Genomic DNA, 13,703 nt, shown 5'->3' on the forward strand with positions numbered 1-13,703 from the left:
GGATGGAGACTGGGTACTCATTTCTGTCTGGAATCATTTCTCTCCTGTGCTGCCTCTTGCCCAGGACAAGTCTCCTTGTCCTATTGGTTTCCCAGATGGGATGAGGCAATTGGTGACTGGACTGTCTCTGGTCCAAGGTGCTCTCCTGGCCCAGACCTGCCTTCCCCACTGTTTAGCGTCCTTAAGATGCAGGCACACCCTCTCCTTAACCCAGGCAGACATGGTCCATGCCTGCCATTCTGATTCATCCTAACCACCTGACCAACTGACCCTTCTGCAGCCTTTTTTCTTAGCCTTTGTCCCTGGCTAACTTACACAGCACACCCACTCAAGACCACAGAAACACTCAGGGGCCACCCTGTGCCACACTGGGGCCACAGGAATCCTCTTCTGCCCAGCAAGTCATATTGCCATTCCTGCTGTGTGGCCCCCATTCCATCATGATTCATGATGGGACTTCCTGGGTCTTGTGCAACCAGCGCTGAGGTGCAGGAAGGGCAGCAGTGTTTCTGTCCAGTCTCTTCTCTTCTGTCTCCCAGGGGATTTTATCACCAGCCCCTCACACACTGAGGAGGAGGACCAGTCCAGGGGCACTTCAGGTGGCAGCTCCCCAAGATGCTTTCACATCTCCTGCTTCCTCTCCAGCCTGGATCCTGGATCCTGATTGGAAGCTCAGTGTGGGATCTGAGGAGGGGGTCATAACACTTTCTACCTGTTCTCACCCCCTTTCAAGTCTGTCCCGTCTTTCACCTGCACCTGTGCCTTCTAGCCTTAAACACTAAATATCTGCCCCATCCTGATATCACCTCATCAGACCAAATCATGGTGGAGCCTCTCTCCAGGAAGAGCCATGGGCAAGGAGGACAAGGAACAGCATTTATTGTTTCAAATTGTTGTCCCATCACAAGCAAATAGAAGCCATCCTTTCCTGATACAAGACCATCTTCACTGTCATTCTAATTATACGTGACTTCTTGTCTCAGATTTGCTAGATCCTAGCAGGTTGTTCTCAAGACCAGATTGAAATATCCAGTAGCTCCATTGACAGTACTAGAAGGGTGTTTAACTCGGGAGTTTAGAGGAGTGCCAGGTGGGTTATTGGAAGACTAAAATAATAACATGAATTGTTACACCAAGGCGAACCCGTGAATTTGTACAGGATTAGATCAACTATGAGTGCAGATTGCCTAACTTTCTTTCTGAGAGGCAGATGAGAATGGCAGTCAACCACACCAACGCCAGGGCACTGCTCCCTGGGTTCGAGACCTGGTTGAGCATCTGTAAGTTGTGTGACCTTTTCTCATCTGTCTAATGGGAGTAACAGTAGTGCCCACTGCATAGAATTGAGATGAGGACTAAATGAGTTAGTACAAGTAAAGAAATGAGAGCAGTGCCTGACATTTGGTTTAAGTCTTGTGTGTTTTAGCTGAGATTATTTTGAGGGCTTATAACCCTTTTGAGGTTCTCATTGGGAAAGTATCTCACCAGGAACAATTTGGGTCCTGTTTGTAAGCTGCTTTCTCCTGGACCAGATCTTCCTCCTCCTCCCTCTCCCCATACTCCCCCTCCTCCTCCCCCTCCCCATACTCCCCCTCCTCCTCCCCCTCATCCTCCCCCTTCTCCTCTTCCTCCTGTCCCTCCTTCATCTCTTCTTTCTCATCCTCCTTCTCCTTTTGAATCATCAAGCAACCTCTCTTCAGCTCAGGCACCATTCTTCTTAAAGCCTTCCTGGTCCACCAGCTTTGTGCCTTCCCTCTTCACTGGTAGGCTCAGTGCGTGATGCTCTCATTCTGTTTGCAAAAAGTCAAGTTCTGTCCAAAGATTTTCACCTCAACCATAATGAGTTAAGGTACACTTACCTCTCTTGTTCATCTAGTTTCATGCCAGTGATACTTCTGCTTTTGTTTCCATTATGAAGCTCTCAGCAACTCACACACTTTGCTAACGCCAGGGGCTGCAGTACTGTTCGAGGTAACTCACTTCTCTTTTGGAAAAACTCTGTATGAGCCTCGCACTTCTCTGTTGAGTGCACTTGGGAAATATTCCCCATTTCCCAAATACTGTATCATGCCTTTCTCTCTTTCCACCTCTGTGCTGTCTTTACTCCTTCTTGTTGGATTACACATAGGTTCACACGTGGGTTATACATAACCTATTCCAAGACTGCTCAGCTGCTACTTAAAAAGCATCACTATCCTTGCATGTAAACTTGCAACATCTTATGAATGAAATGTAAATAATTTATCCTGCATTGTCATATACTGAGCTAATATTGGGGATTTTCCATACATATGCAAACACACACACACCTGAAAGTTTCAAAATAAAGTTTATTTTCAATGCATCGATAACATAAGATCAGATCCATTGTCTGGTTTTCCCTTTTCACTTCGAACATGTTACCGCTGCCCATTTTCTCGTACCAAAAGATGTACCTTGGCCATGCACAGCATTTGTTGTTACTCTCAAATCAGTTCTCAGCAAAGCTGAAGGACTCGTTCTTTTCCAAACACCAAATCATGTTTTCATCCAGCATGAAGGGATATAATAGCTAGACTTCTAAGGAGCAAAAAGTAAGTTATAGCCTCCCTTTATTGGTTTATTTCAAATATGGCCAGGGTCTCCTCTGTCAATATTGGGAAGGATGGAGGGGAAGGGAAGGCAGTTTCTGGGAGACGGAGCACAGAGGTTTAGGCAAGGCAGAATGAGACGATGGCAGAGGAGGAAATATTGTCAGCATCACAGAGAGCAGATTTCGAGGAAGAGGACTGAGGGTCAAGGGCACAGGTGACACCTGTGGGCAGGCTGTTTATACCTTTGTGTCTAGATTTCTTCATCTATACAATAAGAACAATACTGTCACTCTCCCAGGAGTTCGGGGGATTAGAAGAGATCACTAATGTACAAGCCGGCATCCAGGCTCTGGGATGAGGTGGTTCTGGGAAAGAGGTCATCTTTGGGCCCATGCTTCAGCTTGCCCGAGTTCCAAAAACATCCCCTCTGGTCTCTCAAAAGGCCCAGGATATCTCCCCAGTGTTAACGTGTATTGTTGATGTTCACCTTACAGTATGGAAATGTTGATCCCCCCACTCTGATTTCCATTTTCTTCCTTTTTCTAGCGTCCCTCCTTAGTTTTAGAGAAGAACCCAACAATGAAAGGGCTGCAGAAGCCCAGGTGTCTAGTCTCTTCTGGGCCCTGGAGACCAAAAGGTTCACAAGTAGTGGAGGAGGCAGATGAAAATCATGTCTCAGCATGTGAAAAGGCAAATGAAATTTCCCGTGGACGTGACGGAGCTTTCGAGCTGTCTTCATGAATCTCCTTCCCTTAGAAGGGATATCCCATCCTGACAGCCAAATTTCAATAAGGAGCTTCCAAACCTTGAGATTTTTCCATATCTAAGGCTTTCCAACCATTCATTTCTTTGCTCCCTGAGATTGAGGCTATGAAATAGTTAATTACAATCAAGAGATGCTTTAGTGAGTTCCTGTGAAATGAAATAGTTCATCACAATCAAGAGATGCTTTGGCACATTCCTGTGCTTTCCCACCACAGAATAGGGGCAGGAGAAAAGCATATGGTCTGAGTTGATGGTGATAAGAAACTATGTGAATGTGACTTCTCTAACGTAGGACGGGATGAAGTTGTGTGTTTTTTTAATCTCATATTTCATGCAGGGCTGGGCTGAGGATGTGGCAGGCATGGCATATGCCCTACGTTCACTGCCAGAGGGGGCTCCCTGCCTGCCACAGGTGAGAGCCAGCTCTGGGGTGCCTGCCCCAAAGGGGAAAGGGGGTGGAGGGGCCTGGAGGGGAGGGGTGGGAGCTTTGTCTACCTTTGGTGGTTCCCCAAGAGGACTCTGCCACAGAATCCAAAACCTCATGTTATGAATTTAATTTTCATAGATCATAAATGAAATTGCAACAGAGTAAACCCTTATAGTGGTTGATATTTATGGCCCACGCTCTTCTCTGGAATACAACACAAGAGTATAAAGTTTATGTACGCAGGTGTCTGGAAAACCTGAGCCTACCTGTACTCCATTAAATGAATCTGAGTGCTTTATCGTCCTGATACTGCAAGTACATTTCTGTAAAAAGCCTTAGGTGTGTTCTACTAAGGCCAATGACCGTCAACCCAAAACAAATTGTATGCTGACCTTATAAGTTAGACACTGAATTATGGCTCTAGATGTAATGCATTTCGATTTTTTAAAATTTTACAGTTTTCACTCTTAATCTTCAGTGTCATATTTACCTCCTCACCCCTGCCATTTTCTGATTTATTTCCTCCTAATTATTCAGCAAACAACTTAATTGACAGTACTTTCTGTAACTCGTCTTGCAACCCCACCTCCAAATTCAAGTCTCTTTTTAAAAATCACCTACACTCTATCTTTTAGCATTTTCTACTTTTTTCCAAGATACTTTTTTAAAAAATTCCTCCTAATGTCACATAGCCAGCGCTTCCTGTCCCAAACCTCCATATCTTAAAATATTAAGCATAGACAGCATGCAAATGTCTTTCTAACTCATGGACTGAGAAGGCTGGGACCAGAGAAATGAAGTGTGGTTAACTGATTAACGCTGAAACCTTTATCCCATGTTGGAGGCAGAAATAAAGTCAAAACATTTAAATACATGTTGAACACACTCAATCCATTCTACAGCGAGGTCCTGATAATTCCATCCTTCTGGCGCCTGTAGACGGCAGTCTGAAAACCCACACGTGCTGTTTGCTTGCAGGGTTTCCACCCCAGCTCCTAACATCCTTGCCTCCCCTCATTTGCAGTGGTCGGTATATATCCGAGCTGCTGTCCGGAAAGAGAAAGGCCTGCCCATCCTGGTGGAGCTGCTGCGCATAGACAATGACCGTGTGGTGTGTGCGGTGGCCACGGCGCTCCGGAACATGGCCTTGGACGTCAGGAATAAGGAGCTCATTGGTATGTGCCCTCTGATTCACAGCGTCTCCATTTTTTTTTTTTAATTGAAGTCTCGTATGTTTCCTTTGGTTGAATCCATATGCAGAACGTATGTGCGTGTGCAGAAACAGAGCGTGTGTTAGAGGCCTTGTTTTTCCAGCTTCCTTCTAGCAGAAATCAATGCGCTAATTTATCTTCTAGAATTTAGAGGAAAATGCGATGTTTGTTGACATTTCTAATCCTTGCAAATTAAAAACGACCCCAGTGCTTAGCACTGGATACCAGCGTTCTGATCCTCTAAATCCTCGTCAGGCTGTTCGTTTGCTTTCCACATTGTAAACTGGAATTCTGATGGGATACAGGCCACTTTTCTTCCCCTATTTTAAAATTTACTTTGGATTAGACCATACTGGCTCTTTAATCCTATTTTTGAACAAATCGTCTCCCTTTAGTTTGGTATTTGAGAAACAGAGAGGATGTTTTACTAATGAAGCATTAAAGAGGTCATACCTTTGTCTATTTATTCAACAAATGTTTGGCCAAGACCTACTTTGTTCCAGGCCTGTTCTAGGCCCAGAGGTGATATCAAAGCAGACAGAAAGCCTTGCCTTTGCGGAGTTTGCATTGTAGGGAGGGGAGATGTACAACCCACAAGAGAACCGCATGAATCCCATGATGTGGCAGACACGTTCTATGGGGGGACATGGAGCTGGGCACTCTCTAATTGGTGAGGTTGCAATTTTTTTTTAATTGAAATGAAATTTACATAATATAAAATTAACCACTTTAAAATGTGCCATTTGGGTGGCATTTAGCATTTTTGCAGTGTTGTACAACCTATGTCAAGTTCCAGAACATTTTCATCACCCTAAGGAAAACCCTGTACCCATTAGGTAGTCACCCCTCATTTCCCTCTCCTCCCAGCCCATGGCAGCCACCAGTCTGCTTTCTGTTTCTATGGATTTTCCTATCTGGATATTTCCTATAAATGGAATCATGTAAGATGTGAGCTTTTGTGTCTGGCTTCTTTCACTTAGCATAGCAGGTTCTGATTTTAAGTGAGAGGTCAAAGTCAAGATAGGAGCTGTTGGGATGGTAACATTTGATCAAAGACTTGAGGGAGGTGAGACGGGGCCCTGTGGCTCTTTGGGGGAAAGAGCATCTAAGCTGAAGGAGCAGCCTCGCAGACAGCTTCCCCGGGAGGTGTTCTGGGAGCAGGTTGGTGTGTTCAAGGCCTTTGTAAGGCCTGATGTGCCTGGTGCAGAGTGAGTGGTGGGAGCCCAGGTTGGAGAGACCTTCTGGTTAGTCCCTCTGTGACTGGGAAGATGCCCGCCCAGGCCAAGGTTGACTGATGCCTGGAGAACTGATGAACCACAGGGACCTGCCCGGGGAGAAGCACGGCCTCCCCACAGACTACTGTCCTCCTGGGATCACAGAGATGACTCCGATAGGGTGGTTGATCAGTGCAGCATGAAGCCTGGCAAGCTGGACCACAGGTAACAGATGTCAGTGGAGGTCAGGCAGCAGGGAGCTGGACCACTCATCGTGGCAAAGGTTCTGGTGATGCAGCCTCTGGGGGATTTGGGGAAAGCAGGTGAGAGTGAGCAAAGGGCGAAGATTTCATTCCTGGGGCAGTTGGAGTACCAGGCATTGGTCTAAGTCTCATGTACACATTATGCGTAGATGCAGTGTTCTATTTCCACTATCCAAATTCCTGAGCATGGCGTACCAAGCCCTTTGTGATCTGGGAACCAGTCACTTTTCTTCCTGCCGTTTCTCAATACCCATCATATCCTCCAATAAATACCTAAGTATTTGCAGGTCTCCAAGCCATTTATTTGTTCGCAGGGACCAGATTTCAAATCTGTGTCTAATAAATGCAATTATTTGTTATGCTTGTAGTACATCATAAGGCATGAAATAAATTCACAATTTTATACTTATACTTAGTTTGAGTTTAATTTAAATGGTGGTGGTGGATGATACATATTTAAACTACTCCTTTAACTCTCTCCCTATCCACTTTCCTTTTCCTTACGTAGGTGTTTTAGACAGGACAGATCTGGGGCTTGCAATCAAATCCAGGGGCTCCTCTGTAAAATGGAAGAAAAATCAATGGCTAATCAGTCTACTGCTTGGATATGAACTACTAGGTGTTGTGCATTTGCATGTTTTATTTCTTTTGGTGGATTGAAATATAACAAAATAGGGAACTAGTGATTGGTTTTCTAGCTTCAAGGCGTCCCTTCTTCCCAGGAAGCCAGTTATCTAGAACTGTCTCTGAGGCAGGAACATTTGGAGGTCCATATTGCCCACGTTAAATTAAGCCTTTACTATCAAATGTCACCAGACGGGAAAGGGAGCCAACCGTTTAAAAACAGGAGTGAAAATATCTCAGTCATAGGCTTTATGGAATCAATGACTTTTTTGAGTAAGAAAAGCAGAATTGAAAAAAAAAAACACACGCTCTTCTATTCTGTCTAGGAGAAAGGAAATGTGACCTTTGCTAACTCTTTTGCTTTAAATATTGTATCAAAGTAATGGTTTTTTTTAATAAGAAAATGCTATACAGAACTTCATATATTGAAAAGAAAGCTTCAATGATTTTGAATCAAGAACAAAAACAAAATTAAACCTGAACTTTTCTATCAACTCTCAATCAAAGCTTTGGTGACCTCGTATGGCTTCCTGGTGTTAAAGATCATTTCTATTCTGAGAACTCCCAGATGGATATCTCTGGGGTGAATCTCAAATCTCTGTATCCAACAGTCTGTCCACCACCTGCACTGGATGTCTGACAGGCATCTCAAGTATAACATCTTCAGACCTGTGTTCCTTGTTTTTTCCCCCAAAACCAATCCTTCTGAAGGATTCCCCATGGTGAGCTGTCCCTGAAGTGGTCCGGTGCAGACACTCAGAATTTTAGAAGGAATCCAGTTGTTTCCATCACTGGGGTCCTGTTTAAATTACATCTCTTCTTAGATAATTCTTTTAATTAGGGGCGGAAGGAGGGGCAGCTGCCACAACTCTGGTTAAGGAATGGTTCATCTTCCTTAGATTCCATGATCAGGAAAAGTCCGAATAAGCTATTGAACAACAGTCACTCCACCCCATCAGCTCTGATGAGGATCAGACAGTAAGTAGCACTAGGATAAATCCCACTTGACCATGGTATATGATCCTTTTAATGTATTGTTGGATTCGGTTTCCTAGTATTTTGTTGAAGATTTTAGAGTCTGTGTGGTCTTTGTGTTCTTCCAAATGATGTGGTGCAGTGGTCCAGGTGAATGCGCATCCATCCATTTCTTTGCAACCTTCCAAAAATGTTAATTATCCTTCTGAGTAAAGTGTTATTTCATCGTTCAGAAAAGGGGTTTTTTAATGGCAATAATTAGCTCTGGAGAAAAGAACAAACAATGCTGTATTGCTCTAATAAGTCTACCAAAAGACCATCCATTTCAGCATGTTGACAGTTCATGATGAAGACGGCAGGTATTTCTTTTGCCAAATTCCCACCCTCTCTGCCCACAAGCAAACAAACAAAACTCGAGCAAAATGAAAAACTTCAAGTACATATGAACGTTGGACGGGAAAGACACTGGGTGATATCACCAAACTGCCTCTTCTCTCTAACCACTCTTTTTGATGAATTATTCAGCCAGACTGGTTTTTGTACCATCATCCCCACTTACAAACCCAAGCTGTCTCCCTCCCTGGCATGCTCTTTCATCTCTGTGTGTTTACTCACCACCCCGCAAGCCCCAGCCATCACTCACAGCCCTGATGAATGCTGCTCCTTGAACACAGAAAGGAGGGGGGTAATACCTACTCGATTAAAAATATATTTTAATTTATCTTAGATTTCCACTATGTAATTTTATTTTTGTGTTGTCTTTTTGTGTGTGTATGCATTGCATCTCCCCTCAATGAGAAAAGAAACAGGAATCAGGTTCCTTATTTATTTGTGCGTCCTACCATGCCTCACCCTTTGCTCTGCTCAGTACGTATTTTCTGAACTAATTCTCTGGTGGGTGAATGATACGGGTTATTTATTCTGGACAACAGATCTGGAGGAGGTTTGGGGAATCCCACATAGAGAGAAGGAGGGGTAGAAGGGATGTCTGTTTCAGCCTGTTTCCACAGCATCCAGGAAAGAGAGGAAGGAACAACAGCTCAGATACTACCTGAAGTGCTGGACTCTAGTCAAACTCATTCTGCTGCCACTTTGGAAAAGGTTTGGGATTGGGTAGGAAATAGTAACTCTTTCTGCGTGTGCCCGGGTAGTTACCAAAGATTGGCAGAGCCGCTGCACCCCTGCGGGTGGTGTTGGCAGAGCTCACAGGGCACCCTCCCTTTGCTGCCCTGAGTGGTGGCTTCATGCCACACTTTCTGGCAGTTGAGCCAGGGCTGGGATGCCGGAAGCATCTTCCCAGCTGCCTCGCTTCCCTCCCTGGACTGAAGAGAAAGACCTTCCTCTTTGTGAACCTGGCCCTTCCTTCCCCAACTTATCTCAGTCCTTTAGCCGCATCCTCTCTGCCCTGCGTGACTCTTTTCCTGCGCTCTGTTGTCACCTGGAGGCCGGGTCCCCAGGTTGGGAATTGTAGACGGATGCCTCCATACATTCACATCATAGGACCCATGCTTCACACCTGGCTGACCTTCTTTTCACCTTGTCAGCCATCTGAGCTTCTTCTATCTAAGCAACACCCTCTCAACCGGATCCAGCCTCAAAGGGAGCACCAGACTGACTCCAGCTCTTTCTGGCATTAGGAAGGGTTGTGTCCCAGAGGAGTCAGCTGGCTCCTAAGCACTGCTGTCCCCCAGGAGAGATGGAAAAGAAGGGAGCCCCAAATCTCCAAGGGTACATAGTACTGAATGTCTCACATTTTCCTACACTCATGATATCATGAAAAAAAAAATAAGGGTAGTTTCTTGCCTGGGAGTCAAGTAGTATTTAAGCATCAAATCCTTTGCTATTTCCCTTCCCACCCAAGGTTTTCTGATCATCCCCTTTCATTCACTCTGGGGAGGGAGGGGGTAGAGGGGCTGACACAGAGGGCATCCCTTCATAGCTTTTTTTCTTGCCATGTCTATTTTAAATATTCAGGTCAAAGATTTTATCTGACCACTTTAATGATTCTTATTTATAGACAATGGTTGGTTATATGTAAAGGATGGCATAAAAATGTTCTTTAAGTGAAAATAAAGACGGAATCAAGAAAAAGGTAACGTTGATGGAATGACAGTCACCCCTCCACCGCAAACCCTACCCTTGTGCCAGATCTTTACTTGGTAAGAAATGTGTGTTCCTTCGGAGAACTAGAGGGGAAAATGGGGGGAATCTTCATTGTCTCCATGCTGTCCTAAATGTTGTGTAGCTTTGTAAACATCCTCTTTTATTTCGTGATCTCACAGCCGAAATTTTGAGATGTGTACCCATGGAATTCTGGACTTGGCGGCACTGAGCTTCATGCAAACTTGGGGATATATTTTATCCCAGTTCTCGAATCATGAGAGTGTGTTCTTTCGGGAAACAAACGGATACCTAAGCCTGTCTCCAGCTCTGTGAAGCAGCATTCCAGATGTCAGGAGATCATTCCTCAAAGTTTGTCAAAATTCTTTGGCCTAGGAATGACACACATCCTGGGCATCATCCTCTGTGTATTCAGAATATCACTGCAGTCACAGTGTCTCCTAGGGCTCTTAAAACGTATGGCACTACCATCAGTTAAAATACACACGTGTGTGTGTTTTATTACTGTCTCATCTCATGCCAGTGGCTTCCATGTGGCACAAGCCCCTGAGACGTGGGCACCCTATTCTGGAGGGCAGACTTTTCACAGGCCCCTCATCACACAGCCCTGTGGGCACCTTCTTTATTGTGTTCCCCACCCGGGGGAATCCCACCTGTGCCCAGGGAGAGACTCAAGGCTCTGGAAACTTCAGTGCAACCTGGGGAGGCAGTGTGATATTTTTATTCCTGGGAATGTGTAAGCTTTACTTTATTAAGTAGGTTTGAGGACGTTTTTAGAGACATACCTTCTCTGCATTTCAAAACATGTTTCTTCAGACCCTGGCAGATGTTCTTTTAATTAAAACACATGTAATTTCAATTAGTATTTTTAAAAGAAGCCCGGTTTCCCAGACAAGGTGATTTCTCAGAGCACTCTTTGCTGACTCGCTTTAATAACTCGATTTCCCAAGCCACATTCTAGGCAGCTGAAGAGCTGTGTGCTTTGGCCAAAACTTGGTATCTTCAGATTAGGTGCCTGTGTTAGAGCTCTCATCTCCCAAACCCAAGAGCCTCATCTCATGGATGCTGCTTCCCTTTCCAGCAAAGACATGGGTCCTTTTTAATTAACTTCAGACACCTGTTGGGGAATTTTGGTGGCTGGGTCTGGCAGATAAGAATTCCTTGGAAGGGGAAGTTGTAAATAAATTGAAGCACCAATAATTATTTTATTAAACAAGACTTAATGACTGGCCCCTTGGAAATACTCCATGTGGAAAAAAGGCAAAACTGAGAAATTTCCAGTTGATTCAGATTTCAGGACCTCTGCTTAAAGACCTCAAAGAAAAGAGGAAAAGAAGTCTAACCTAACTTTACTTGGACCATTTCGGTATATATTTTAATGCCTGGTCAAACAGTTTCAGAAGAAAAGCTTTAGGGAAGAGAATGCATAAGAAATGAAATGGGGAAGGGAGGGAATATGGGGATATGTGTATAAAAAACAGTTGATTGAACCTGGTGTACCCCCAAAAAAATAAAAAATAAAAAAATAAAAAAATGAAAAAAAAAAAAAAAAAAAAAAAAAAAAAGAAATGAAATGGCTCTCCCAAATACCCCAATTCTTGAGAATCGAAAAATAAAAAAGAGGATTTTAGCAGAATAATGTTTTTAAGTTATATTCCTTCTCCATGTTAACTGCTAGCTTTTCCCCCTTGCCAAAAGGGGGAAAAACATTTAATCAGGTGGAAATAAATTCTTATTTTTACTTCCTAATACTGAAAATAATGGATTAGAAAGTAGTTTTAAAGTGAATACTTTTCTAGCCATTCTGCCTTATGTTTGATTGCGTTTATTATGCTGGAGCTTGAGGAATCACAGAGCAGGCAAGGACAGCTGTCTTGTGGGGTTCTGCTGAAAAAAAGCGGAGTGTGTATAGGCTGCTGCCGTAAATCGAATGGGCCAGTGGTTCTGACCTGGAGGACACATAAGGCAGTCAGACGAGGAGAAGGCAGACACTGTAGGGAGGTGAGGCGGCCATCCCAGGAGGAAGGACACAGCAAGCCCCAGAAGAGCCCGGGAACCCAGGAGGTGATGGAAGATGGGCGGGGCAGCTCCCCTAGCATCTGGGCAGCCCGAGGCCAGGAGCGGGGGTGCTGTCTTTGAGAGGCACAAGCAGCAAGAGCAGCTTTTACCTCTTGAGCTTCTTCTTGAGATGCTTTGAAAAGAGAAAGCCTAACTCTTCATCCTTCCAGACCGAGGCCAAAGAGGATAGGAGAGGCAAAAAATCAGGCAGTTACCAACAGCTCCTCCTCAAAATGAATGTCCTAAAAGTCCTTTCAAGACACTTAGTTGAAATTCAGCGATTTCTTCTCTTATAACCAAGGAAGTTCATGTATTTACTATGTGTGTGATAATGTCTCTGAACAATATGAGGTAAAATAACAGCTTTGGGATGGAATGAGAAAAGACAAGTGGCTTGTTTCCTGAAGCACATACTATCCTTTGAATCACAGATTTTATCATCCTTATTATGTAATGTAGGCAACTGAACTTGAGACAGTACAAACCAGGCTGGTGCAGACATATGGTCATGTACAACGTGTTGCTTTCATGAAGAGTCACTAATATTCCAGCATCAGCATTAGAGGGTAGTCAATGTGCCAGGTAGATCAGAAGATAAGAAATTCCCATGGTTCTCACTTTCAGACCTGAACAGTTTCACTAACTCATCAGAAAGGAAAGGCACAGTTATGAAATGGAAAGTGGTGTTACACTTTTTAACTGAATAGTAACTCCACAGACTAATACTGCCTAGTGTCTGTGTGAGAGTCAGGTTACTCTTTTTGGTGGGGAATACGTGTCTATTTTTTTAACTGGAGTATAGTTGATTTACAACATTGTGTTAGTTTCAGGTGTACAGCAAAGTGATTATATATATATTTTTCAAATTCTTTTCCATTATAGGTTATTACAAGATATTGAATATAGTTCCCTGTCCTACACAGTAGGACCTTGTTGTTTATTTTATATGTAGTAGTATCAGTTAATCCCATACTACTAATTTATCCCTTCCCCACCTTCCGCTTTGGTAACCATAAGTTTGTTTTCTATGTCTATGAATCTGTTGCTGCTTGTAAATAAGTTCATTTGTATCATTTTTTAAATTCCACATAAAATGGTATCCTATGATATTTGCCTTTGTCTGATTGACTTCACTTAGTATGATCATCTCTAGGACCATCCATGCTGCTGCAAATGGCATTATTTCATTCTTTTTTATGGCTGAGTAATATTCCACTGTGTATATGTACCACATGTTCTTTTATCCATTCATCCATTGATGGACACTTAGTTTGCTTCCATGTCTTGGCTGTTATAAATAGTGCCGGTATGAACACTGAATTAGAGTTTTTGTCTTTTCTGGGTATATGCCCAGGAGTGGGATTGCTGGTTCACATGGCAAGTCTATTTTAGTTTTTTAAGGAACTCCATACTGTTCTCCATAGTGACTGCACCAATTTGCATTCCCACCAACAGTGTAGGGAAGGTTCCCT

The 13,703-nt window shown here is 43.7% G+C and overlaps 1 protein-coding gene across 1 annotated transcript in view; it reads left to right on the top strand.

The window, feature by feature from the left end:
* CTNND2 (catenin delta 2) overlaps positions 1 to 13,703 on the top strand; it is an 805,106-nt gene that overhangs the window by 688,365 nt on the left and 103,038 nt on the right. The window contains exons 15-16 of the mRNA XM_057710226.1: positions 3,676 to 3,750; positions 4,790 to 4,940. Coding sequence (XP_057566209.1) covers positions 3,676 to 3,750; positions 4,790 to 4,940 — 226 coding nt within the window. The remainder of the gene's footprint in view (positions 1 to 3,675; positions 3,751 to 4,789; positions 4,941 to 13,703) is intronic.

Source organism: Hippopotamus amphibius, chromosome 15 (assembly GCF_030028045.1).
Source record: "Hippopotamus amphibius kiboko isolate mHipAmp2 chromosome 15, mHipAmp2.hap2, whole genome shotgun sequence".
In the NCBI taxonomy this organism is placed as follows: Eukaryota; Metazoa; Chordata; class Mammalia; order Artiodactyla; family Hippopotamidae; genus Hippopotamus; species Hippopotamus amphibius.